Source organism: Protopterus annectens, chromosome 1.part2 (genome assembly GCF_019279795.1).
Source record: "Protopterus annectens isolate FY-2018-M chromosome 1.part2, PAN1.0, whole genome shotgun sequence".
NCBI lineage: Eukaryota > Metazoa > Chordata > Ceratodontiformes > Protopteridae > Protopterus > Protopterus annectens.
Window position 1 is genome coordinate 998804228 of NC_056727.1, and position 12567 is coordinate 998816794.

The 12567-nt window shown below is 41.3% G+C and overlaps 1 protein-coding gene across 1 annotated transcript in view; it reads right to left on the bottom strand.

Moving 5' to 3' along the window:
- The window catches only part of CLSPN (claspin), a 699079-nt gene that overhangs the window by 404686 nt on the left and 281826 nt on the right, over positions 1-12567 (bottom strand). Inside the window, exon 12 of the mRNA XM_044059962.1 lies at positions 5581-5741. Coding sequence (XP_043915897.1) covers positions 5581-5741 — 161 coding nt within the window. The remainder of the gene's footprint in view (positions 1-5580; positions 5742-12567) is intronic.

The following is a 12567-nucleotide window of genomic DNA, read 5'->3' on the forward strand; positions in this document are numbered from 1 at the left end:
AAATTTGCACCATAACTTCCAATGAGTGGAGTGTAAGTCTTTTGACAGAATCCAATTATGTCCTCACATTTCAAACAAATGTTCATATATCTGGAACCATAGGGGTTATGAACAAAGTATAAATCACAAACCCTTCAAAACAAAGTATTCTATAGTGCTAGTATTCTTTAGGTTCCAGGTCTTGAACTGAATTTTATAAGTCACAGTAAACACAGTAACTATCACATTTGTAATATTCAGTACACAACTTACAATACCTCAGCAACCACTCAAGTTACACATGTATTATCAAGCAGCATGTTATTTATCTAGCTGAGATCTTTCATATGAGGCTATGGAGTTCTGGCTGTATTACTTGGTTGTTGAGATGTTTAGAAAAATATGAAAACTATATTGATATAAACTAAAATGATAAAAACAACACCTAATGTATCTCTTTACCCGAAATAGACAGAGGTCAAATATTAATGCAGTTCAGTTTGCTATTGTGTAAGCTTTAAGATGAAGTATTTTAAAGCCTTGTACATAGTATGCTTTTGGAATTATTGATGCAAATAGGAACAAACAATATTTGACATGACACCTAGAAGTGTCAGTAAGAGTTAACTGCAGATGCACCTGGAAGCATCACTCAGATGTAATGAGTTAATTTTGAAAGGTCTAAAATGGGTTTCAATGTTCCTTCTTTTCTTGGAATGAGAAATAGTCTGGAGTAGCATCCTTTCCCCCTTTCTAGTGGAGAGAATTCCTATGGAGGCCCACTGTAACAGCAGACCCACCTGAACTGTAGTCCCCTGAATTTGGTTTCTTAAAACAGAAGGATTGCCTACAGGCTTCGGCAAAGAAGCAAACATTAGTTTGTAACCTGTTTTTATAATATCCAGTACTCACTTGTCCTGAGTAATGTTCGTCCATTCCCAGAATAATGAGAAAGACTTCCCTCTAGAAGGGAAAGGCTTGGGTGGGAATAAAGAAAGAGAGCAAGAAGGTGCCTGACTGGTTGCAACCTGCTGGGTCCCTGAGGTCAGGGCCCACCAAGCCCAGAAGTCTGGTTGACTGCCATCTTTTTGATGTATTTGAGGTCTTTCCATTCTGATCCTCCTCCCTCTATCTAGGATGATATCAGACCTCTCAACCTCTTAGTTCAAGAAACCTGAACAAGTCTGAAATAATGGGTGGACAAAAGGCCCAAAACAGGGACATATTTTAAATACTGCTCTTATAAACTTAGAAAGTTGCTAGAATGATAATATTTGTGTTAGCATGCATTGTCTGAAGGATATCAAGTCTGAAACTCAAATGTACGTCATTATTCAGTGACTTCAATCTTCAGTGATTTGCCAAAAAAATACAAATTTTATGAGGAGCAGACCAAAAATATAAGGCAAAAATCTGGACAGCTGAGATGTTTCAATGAGAGGAAGGAAAGGACCAGGATTTAGTTGAATAATTTCTGCTAAAACTCAGATGGCTGAACTTGCATTAAGTCCATGAACACCTGCATATATTTAGTCTTCAGTTTTTGGACAACAGCTTCACCCTTAGGTCCAAATAAGTAGTCTTTGTCTAAGGGTATCTAGAATATCAGATTTAACATGCTCCAGAAGGGTGTGGTTTCCTTAAGCAAGCATACCTTTGAACAAGCCCAGAGATGGCCACCCTGCTTAATGGTTCCAAAGCATCAAAGCCACAGAGCAAGAAATACTGAGCAACTTGGGAACAAGAGTGGCAGACGTCCAGCAATTCTTTGGAGTGAGTTCAATCCTCCATTCTCTCCAGTTTTTCCCTCCTTACGTCCAGCACAGTTTTCTGGAACTTTACCATTCCCACTTTCATTTCAAGAAAAAGATTCTGTTACATGTCTAGTAGGCCTGGGCTGTCTTGAAGTCACAATGTGAATGTGATCCTCAGCCTAAGTAGGTCCTACTGGTAAGTCTGTTGGGATTGGAAGCCAGAAGGCCTAGACTGAGGCAAGCCAGAAACCAGTTCTTTAATCTTGAGCATAGGCTTGGGCATGGCAAACTGAAGCAATAGGACCAGGCCCAGGCCATGGACAGATGGACGAGCTCTGTGCTTGATTGACCACTGAAGACCTAGCCAGGGAGTCAAAAGCAAAGTTGAGGGAAGAGACCTTGGACCAAATTGACAACCTATGAATTTCAACTCGTACAAACATGGAGGGAGCTGGTAGCATATCGGACTCCAAAGCATACTCTACAGAAGCCTATGACAACCCTTCAGTCATCAGAAGGGGCTGAGAAAGAATCTCCTGTTCTTAAGCAATCACAGGTCTGAGTGTACTGGCCAATGGCAAAGATAAGTCATCTGCCACCCTAGCATGTTTCGGATGCTTCTCCCTATGCTTGCAGCAGTTATCAGTCAGAGAAACTGGTGAACGCCACAGTGTGTGAAAATTCCTCATGCCATTTTCTTTCTTCTAAGCACTGAGCTAAAGATTTTGCCTAAAATTGGATGGTAACACTTATTAACATGAGCACAGGGTGGACAATTTAGTACATAATGCTCCTGGGCCCAGGCAAAACAGATAAAGGGAATGAAAGTCTTGATGTGGAATCTGTTTTCCACATTCAAGACAAGTGTTAATCCTAGTACTCTGACACAAAAACAAATCAGATAAAATAAGGAGAGGGTCTCCAGTGGGCCACTTAGCTTTCAAAGAACTCTGGTTTGGACCGACTCATGTAGTCTACAACAGTGCATTCTTCAGGCTCCAATGGCAAGAAAGAGCTAATAAAACTGGCAGATGACCCCGTGCATGCATTCTTCTCAGCAACAAGTATGTCATACTTTTAAGTACCTAATTTTTGGCAAAGCTTGACAAAACAGGATTCCAGAATCCTCAATTCAAAAACAGAGAGCTACAGGTGCAACTCATGTAGTCCAACAGAAGAGTCTGAAATGCTGTAGAAGTGATGCCACTGTCTATAACCCACTGTTAAGCATATCCTGCCTTTCTTCACAGAAAGTATGAATGCATGCCAATCTTGTCTGCTCATTTACTATACAAACTGATGTCACAGCAGTCCTGCTGTACTCATCCAGTCAGCAGTATGTTCCCAGTCCAAAGGCACTGTTGGTCGTTGATTATTCAAGACCCTCAGTTCAACAAAGCAGAAGGGCTCTAACCTAACCCCTCACTAGCAGAGGGACAGTGGTCAATGGCAATATTCATCACCAGTGAGGTTGCCTAGAGGATGGACTTACCTGACCAATGTTCATCCTCTATGCTTTCATGCTATAAAACACCAGTCTGAGGATCAGGTAAAAACTTCTGTCGTTCTCTGAACAGGGCACTCTCATCCACTGGCATTTTAAGAGAAGTAAAACAGGCTTGGACCTTCTCTCAAAACAAAGCAACACATTGGTACTCTGCTTAAAACCACAAACTATTTCTTACATATGAAGATTAAATACCAATGTCTCTATTTTTCTCACTTCAGTATACCCATGATGTGTGTTCAATAAATTAGACTAATAATTTATGAAGTAATTAGAATTGGAGTTTCCAGTTCGTGAATGTTGAAAAAGGTCCATGGAGATCAGTGTTCTACCCCAGGAAACAAGTACAAATTAAAAAAAAAATGTTTATTGGATTCAATAGTTAAGCAATTGTTTAGTTTTTACACATCTAGAAAGTAAGAAGCCAAGATGTTGACATGCATGGTTTATAAGAAAGAAAAAAAATTGTAGTTTTATGCAGGTTACAAGTGCATTGTTCTTTGTTTTTAAGTGGTAACCTGAAAAAGTGAGCATCCTCCTATGGTTAGATTCAAACCCTGAAAACTACAAACCCGCTTTACTTTCTTTCTTCATTACAGAGTGGGCTATGGCTAGTGATACAGTGGCCACAAGCATTTGGATGGCATGTATTTTAAAAGCACCAAAACAAGCATTTCACAACAAACAGTATTGAGATCCAAATTGTATGTGAAGGGACTAGATACATTTATGAAAGCTGCAGCACATCACATCATGTGCTGGCAGGATGATAATGTTGCCCTCACCCAAAGTACAAGAACTGAAAGAAAAAACTGCCAAGCTATACACAGCAGGAAAAGATATCCCAATCATACACCCGGATAATGACGCTCCACACTAGATCCACAGACTCCTTGATGATGGCTTTCCAAACCAAGGCACACCTGTCGAGACATTCCCTTCAATGATAACCAAGGCAGCAAATGATAGGACAGTAGGATCACCCTCTGGCTACCTGATTAAAGGAATCAGGAAAATAAAATGTTTTTCTCATGTTTTGAGTGAAAAAATGGGCTGTTATGTTTTTAAGAAGAGGGATCTACAGGGAGCACCAGATAAGCAATCAACCATGGTCAATGCCAATTTGATTTTTTTGGCGGTCCTTCACCAAGTGGTCCAAATTTTCCCAAAGAAGTTTTCCAAGAAGGATATGCTTTGAATAACGTGTATCAGTTTATCCATACATGAAGGAAACCTCACACAAACCAACCTATTCAAGCTCAAGACTGACAATGCTGTCAGTGTAATCAAAAACAGGGGACAAGGCTAGCACTGTGGCAAAGAGGGAGACAGCCTTTACTACAGCCAAGGTGACTAGAGTCCAGTTAGCAGCTTGAGTGCCTACAGCACTAGAAGGGATGGGTGTGCCAGTGGGGAGGGGGGTACACTTGGACATGGAGTGTGATCTCTTGTGGAGGCAGTGGATGTGCAGTGGGAATTATCTTTAAAGGGAAATTGACTCAGAGTCAGTGACAGAGTTGCAGCAGCAGTGGGACAATATTCTGTATGTCATCACTGCATATCCATCTCTGGACACTAACAGGCATGTGTCACGGGGGGGGGGGGTAAAAACACTCCCAGCAGCAGTATGACGGAGACCAAGAGGATCAAAGACACCTTCATCTCTTTGCCTGCCCCAACCCTTATCCAAGTTAGGCTGAGGAATAACTCTGTGATTGAAGAGAGGCACCAGAGTCCACTGATGGTCAGCTGTGGAAACAAAACTGCAACAGAAACAAATGGGTTACACCAAAGCCCAACTATGATGGATAAGATGAAGTAAAGATTGCTTAAGACAATTCCTAAAGAATCTGTTGTGAGATTTTATTCAAACCCAACGTGTGCACCAGCGAAACTGAAAATCAAATAATGACGAATAAGGAAAGAAATGGCCAAGTTTTTTTTTTTTTTTTTTTTTTTTAAACATTTAACAGTATATGGATATACTGCAACGAATACAGTAAATGATGGGATATGGGGAAAAGGGAATGCTGTGTTTAGGGTACAGCTGTTCAAGAAATGCAAGTTCTGGGATCCACAGGATAGCAAAAAAATATCTAAATCCAAGCATGACTAAGATGAAGGAAAACAATACAAACTTTTATGTAATTTGCAAAAGAAAGCAAGAACAATCTGAACACATTCATGCTGCACTAAATTTTATAATAAAGAACCCAGCTAAAGAATGCTATAATCAAATATTTCCAAGCAGGACTAACACTTTTTTATAATTTGCTACAAAATATACATCAAATATATTAACCAGTACAAAAAAATGAATTTATTGAATCAAAATCTTACCCATCTGCATCAAGTAACTGGCTGTGAGTGTCCTCTTCCAATGAGAATCTAAACTGCGATTCCCCAGGCACCAAAACAGAGTTCTTATGCTCTGGAGAAGCACTGTACAAGTCCTGAGAATCTTCAACAGGCATAGAAGGTTCAGATAACTTTCCAGAACTCTGACAGTCATAACACATGTAAGAAAATGAAACAAAACAGTAATGAGTGCCAGGTAGAAGAGGTGGCCTATATCAGACCCAAATTATTATTGACACAAACAGGATAATTTCATTCAATAGTATTTATACAGATGGCTTTACCAAACTCAACTGACCAAATAAAAGAAATTAAGTTAAAACAATATAAATTCCTCATTCCCAGTCCAGCACTACAACATGGCCTTTTTTTTTTTGTTTTAAACAAAATGCACTGGATTAACATTTGATTTCATTACATTACATAGTGGGCAACTGAGGGATTTTGCCACAAAGGACAAAAAATAAAAAGTTTGCCATCAGTAACTTTATGCAATTCTTTTTTTTCTCCAATACACTTTATTAATGAGCATTATAAGTATAAAACATGAGAATAAAAGTTCACAAAAACAACGTCAGAACTTCTAATGCAATTCTGTTTTGAAGACATAACAGAAGTATACTCACTACATTAGGTAGTTTACCTGCAAAGACACTTTTAAGGAGAGGCTGCTGCACTGGTAAGTACGGTATAGTACCCAGTGAAGCTAAACGGGTCTGGTAATTTTCTCCCATAGTGATTAGACCAACAATGGTCTCATGTTAATGTAGCAATTGACATGAGATGGTGTGTGGTTCCTACATAAAAATAATGACATGCAGCTATATAGTTTCACTGAAACAAGAAACCCCTGAACACTGAAGTGCTCGAGTTAAATTATATAAACTGTGAGCAAATTTTGCAGCTATATGGACTGATAATGATATCTTTACAAAGCTAAGCACATGAAAAGATATCCAAAATTGTTATAACTGCCAAAACTGGAAGAAGGGACAGTACATTTGCTGCTACACTGACATACCTCTTAAAAAGACTGTAGTGAACTGCAAACATGAGTGGCCCGATTCCCAAGCAGTAAACAAAAAAAGAAGTTATGTACTAACCATAACGTTCCATGTTTGCTGTCCATCTTGCCATTCATTCTTACTGGCTGGGTTCGGAGTCGATCCTCTGCTCTGACTCGGCTGCATACTATAGCTTGGAGTCTTTCACTTGGCTCATGGCTGAACAGCTATCCTATCATGCAGTGTGCGATTCCCCAGATCTTGATTGCTAACCATAGCCATGCATGTACACTAATCCTAGAATAAAGGATACTTAAAAGGGAAGAAAGCCAGAGGAGCTCCTTGACCGAGGAAAGAAATCCTCCAGGTTCTCTAGAAGTCTTAGGCAGGGGTAGGTGGGAGGGATCGTAAGAATGAACGGCGAGATAAACATGGACCATTATGGGGAGTACATAGCTTCTTTATGTTATGTTGTCCTATCTCACGCCTTCATTCTTCCTGGTTAGGACAGCGTCCCTAGCACCATATTCCTAGGGTGGTTCATGAGAGTACACTTTTCAGCACAGTGGAACCAAAGGAGGCCCTGTCCCTGGAGGCCAAATCCACTTTGTAATGAGTGATAAATGTGTGAGGTCTTGGCCACGTAGCAGCAGCACAAATACTGCCCATTGATAGTTTAGCTAGATAAGCAGATGACCTTGCCATGGGCCTAGTAGAGTGGCCCTTGACTCCGAAAGGCAGTTGTCTGTTATTTGAATTGTAAATAAAGGTAATACAATTTGAGAGCGAGACTTTAGAGACTGGCATGCCTTTTTTTACTTCTGAAAAGGAAACAAACAATTGCGCAGACTTTCTGAAATCTTTGGTTCTATGTAGACAGAAGTGAAGTTGTCTATGCACATCTAACTGTTGTAGTTTGTATTCTGCCTTGTTGCCATGATTAGGGAAAAATACTGGCAGCTCGACAAATTGGTTTTAAGTTATTTTGTGAACACACCTTAGGTAAAAATGATGGGTTTGTCTGGAGAGATAACCTACCCTTATGGAAGATTAAATAAGGAGTTTTGATTGATAAAGCTTGCAATTCCGAAACTCTTTTTGCAGAGGCAATGGCAACTAAGAAAATTGTCTTCCAAGACAGAAATTTGAGGTCACATGATGATGAGGGTTCAAAAGGAGGCAAGGTCATATGTTAGAACAAAATTCAAGTCCCATGGCGAGAGTGGTTCTTTAATGGGGGGCCTTAATAAGCAGATAACTTTTAAAAAGGCTTTATATAATCTGTGCGACATCAAGTTCGAAGTTCGTCACCTATACGAAAATTAAATATTGCAGGCTAATTGCACCTTGAAAGTAGATGCCACTGAACCCTGTTGAAAAAGCTCTGATAGGAACTCAAGAATAGAAGAGATCAGAACAAAAAAAGGGATTGATGTGTTTACTCTGTGCCCAGATTGAGAACCTTTTCCATTTGCTTGAGTATAGCCTCCTAGTTGTAGCCTTGTGCGAGGATACCAAGATGTGTTTTAACTACTGGCATAAAATTATGAAGCCTGACTAAGTTGGGAACTGGAGCAGCCATGCTGTCAAAATTGAGGGTTTGGAGAGAGGGGTGGAAGGTTCCCGACATACGAGTCAGGAGGTCTGGAATTAGGTCCAGAGTCCACGGTTCCTCCAGAAGATGCGGCCGGAGGAAGGGAAACCAAATCTGACGAGGTCAGTATGGAGCGATGAGAATTATTCTGCTTTCCAGCAAGTAGGCTTTCTGAGTGATTTGTGCTATTAGGAAGAATGGGGGAAATGCATACAGTAGTCCCAAGGGCCAATCGTGAACAAGAGCATCGCTGGGAGACTCCCCCCGGAGGGGGGATTAGGGCAAAATAACTGCTGCATTTGGCATTCATGGGAGTGGCAAATAGGTCACAGCAAGGCTGGCCCTATTTTCACAGCAAGGCTGGCCCAATTTTTGGAATATCCTTTCCACTATCTCTTTCTTTAGGGACCACTCATGAAGCATCAATATTGCTCTGCTCAGCCTGTCCGCTATCACATTGGACATCCCAGGGATATGCATTACTATCAGAAAGCATGGGGAAGAAATTGCCCGTTGCCATACCCGAAGGGCCTCTTGGCAAAGGGGGTAAAGACTTGGTTCCTACTCGCTTGTTTATGTACCAAACCACCGACATATTGTCTGACTGAATTGCAACTGTTCCTAATGGAAGAGAGCCCTGAAGTGTATGCAATGCCATGAGCACTACTCTCATCTCTAGAACATTGATAAACAAATGGGTCTAGTATTCCTGCCATGTGCCTTGGACAGTCCTCCCCAGATAATTCCCCCCCACCCTACCTGGGAGGCATCCATGGTCATTGTTGCCAGAGGTTGTGGAGTAAAGGGTCGACCTAATGTGACATGACTGGAAAGGAGCCACCATCTTAGCTCCTTCTTGCATGACTAATTCTGATCTGGTGGGAGATGGGAAGTTCTTGTAAGGTGCACTGAGAAAAGAGAAGCCACTGGAGAATTCTCATGTGCATCCTGGCTAACAGAACTAGGGTAATTGTTGATGCCATCGTTCCTAAAACTTTGAGGACTGTTTTCACTGTCACTTTTGTCTTTGGCAGGAGACTGGAAATTTGTTGTTGAGTACCAAAACTCTTTCTGCAGCTAATTTTGCGATCATAGAAACCGTGCCCAATTCTGCTCCTATAAAGGTAATATGATAAGGCAGTAAGGCAGATTTCTGTAAGTTTATCGTTATCCCTAATTGAGAACAAATTTGTAAGATTTGGTCTCTTGACTGTTGTAGCAGATGCTTGGTGGTGGCAGTCAGGAGCCAGTCTAGATACAGAAAAACCTAGATTCCTAACCATCTCAAGTGAGCTGTGACTACTGCCATGTATTTGGTGAACACTCTGGGGGCTGTAGTGAGACCAAAGGGCAGAGCTCAAACTGAGGACTGGCTCCCAGCCAGAAGTGTAAGTGACTCCTCAATGCTCTGTCCATTTTTATGTGGTAGTACGCATCTTGGAGGTCTATTGAGCACATCCAATCGGCTTTCCCTAAAAAGGGAAGAACTGACTGCAGTGTCACCATTCGGAACTTGGACTTCTGTACAGATTCATTTAGATTGCTGAGATCCAATATGGGTCTCCAGTCCCCTGTTTTTTGGCACTAAAAAGAATCTTGAATAAGTTCTGAATCCTATTTGGTCTGCATGGACTTCTTGGCCGACTCTTTTGTCAAGCAAGTTTTGAATCTCTAAAGTTGCCTGTTCCCTTAGACTAGGTGGAACATCCAGGATCCTTCAGAGTTGTGGGATGGGAAATGGAATAACCTCTGGATATTAATACTTTGTACCCCCCTTGTCTTTTGTGACATCTCGCCAGGCGTCTGGATACCAAGATAATCACCCCCCCCCCCGACTGCCTCCAGAGTAAGACAGACAGGCTTCCTTTCAGAAGCACTGGAAAGGTCGGCCACAAAAGGAATCACTGTCACCCTGATTTTGCAGACCCTCTCTTCCTCATGGACAGCATCTACCATTATTGCCTCTCCCTCTGCCCCTGGGGAAGGACTTACCTCGTGCGTCCTGAAAAACTTCCTGGGATTTCTTGAACCACATTTTTCCACCTTTCTGACCCTTAGGATAGGGTCTGTAAGGGATGGAAAAACGCACTCCAACAGCAAAGAGAGTTTTTCCTTCCTGCTCGCATCTGGTGAGTGTGTCTTTGACTTTTGGTCCAAAGAGTGAGGAACCATCGAAAGGGCCACTGACAAAGGTAAACTTAAAAGGTTCTGCAAAATTACACAAATGCATCCAGGAGTGTCTCCTTAGGGAAACTCCTGAACTCGCTGCCCTGCTCACTCCATCTGCTGCATAGGAAAGTAACCTCATGGAGGAGTTAACTATGGAATTTAAGCTGGACAGCTGAGAGGTCATTGTCTGAAACCCCTGTAGCTAGTGAACCTTGGAGAGCATCTCCTAACTCCTTCAGGAGATCTCTCTGTAACCTAGTGAAGTGCGTAAGGTAGTTCAGGGATCGAAGGGTAAAAGTCACTGACAAGAAAATACACTACCCATACCAGTCCATCGTTTGAGACTCCTTGTTTGGTGGATGGACAAATTACGATGGTTTAGAGAGTTCCTTCTTGGTAGCTGCTGCCACCACCATAGCATCTACAGGGACACCTTTAGTAAGAAAATATTTTGCTGTTGGGGCTGTTATGAATTTATTTGATCTCCTAGGGACTGGTTCCATAGTGTCTGGTGACTCCCACGCCTTTCGACTAACCAATTTCATTAGTTCATCAAAAGGCAGAGACACCCAGGAGGCTGGAGTTGAGATCCGAAGGCCTTCAGGTACACCGACTCCATCAGAAGGGTTAACGGGTTTCCAGCCTCCTCTCTGTTTCAGGATTTCTAAGATATCTGCAAAGGAGATATCTTCAGAGGGCGACCATGGGGACCCTTCTGACTCCTCGAGGTCAGTGTCTGAGGTGACCGACTCGTCTGGTGAGTCCAGATGCTTCCTCTTACATGTTTTCTTCAGAGGAACCTCCTCAGAAAGGTATTCTGGGGAGGTCTCTGGAGAGTGGGACTCACCCAATGGGGCTACCTGAGGCCCTGAATCTTTGCTGTCCTGAGGATGGGATGGTGTCGAGACAGACACCGGTGCCAATCAGTTAGAGACATTTTTTTGTGAACACTTCTGACACTTTTTGAAGCCAGGTGGCTTTGGTTCCTTCTCTGTACCTTCCTTGGACATTATGAGAAAGAAACACTGACTATAAACACTATAAATTTAAAGCACTAACTACAAGAAAAACACACGTAACATATGAAGCCTAATAGCACTCTATAAGAATATAAACACACAGCACATCTATTTTAAGAATATATATATATATAAAATAAAATAAAGCTCTGCCCTCTAAGTTAAACTGGTGCTAGGCTCTCTAACTCAAATGGACCTAGCACTGATATTAAACGAGAAAAAACAGCTAGGGAACAAAAATTAGTTAAGCCCTGTAATTTAAACAGGCACTTGGCTCTCTAACTCAAATGAGCCAAGAATCACTAGAATATACCCACTAGAAAAAAAAACTGACTTCACTAAAGATTTCCGTATGGGATTGTAAAGAAGAAAATAGGCCCTGCAACTAAAAACGATGGCCAACTAAGCAAAGCTCACGGTAGTGTAAAAACTAAACAGCAGACAAACAGCAGAGAGAAAACTATCTATATAAATCATCTATAACTAAATATAGAACAACAGTTAAGCAAAATATAAAATATACAAATTTTTCAAAAACTTAGCCACGGCTAAGGAGAAGAGCATCCGATCTTGTTGAGCAGCAAACGAGATCTAGGGAATAACACACTGCATGATGGGATAGCTGTTCAGCCACAAGTCAAGTGAAAGACTCTGAACTACAGTATATGGCAGAGTTGGAGCAAAGGATCGGCTCCGAACCCAACCAGTAAGAATGAAGGAAAGACAGGACATAACATCCTGCATTATAGACAGTTAAATCTTCCTTTGCAACATAACCATGCCAAAACCCGTCCTACCCCTACACTGAACTTCCATATTCTAATCTTAGTAAATACATTTGAAAGTAGTCAAAATGGCAGGAACTGAAATATCTTCAACAAAAAACATTCCTAAAGTACATCACAAAAGTAAATGCTGCTCAGGTGGGGTATGTCAACACATGGTTTTACCAAACACATAATAATGAAGGTAATACAATGGGGTAACCAAGCTTGATAGTCAGTTAGAGGCAATCCTTTTTCTGCTGTCATGGATACAAAAAAGATCAGAGTAACTGAACAAGAGAGTTCTTCTTTTATTATAGCTCGAATGACTGGAACTTACTAAGCAATAATCCATAACTGTGCATGGGTATATCAGGATTTCCCCACTGCTGGTGTGGTTTGATCTCAATGGCAAAGAC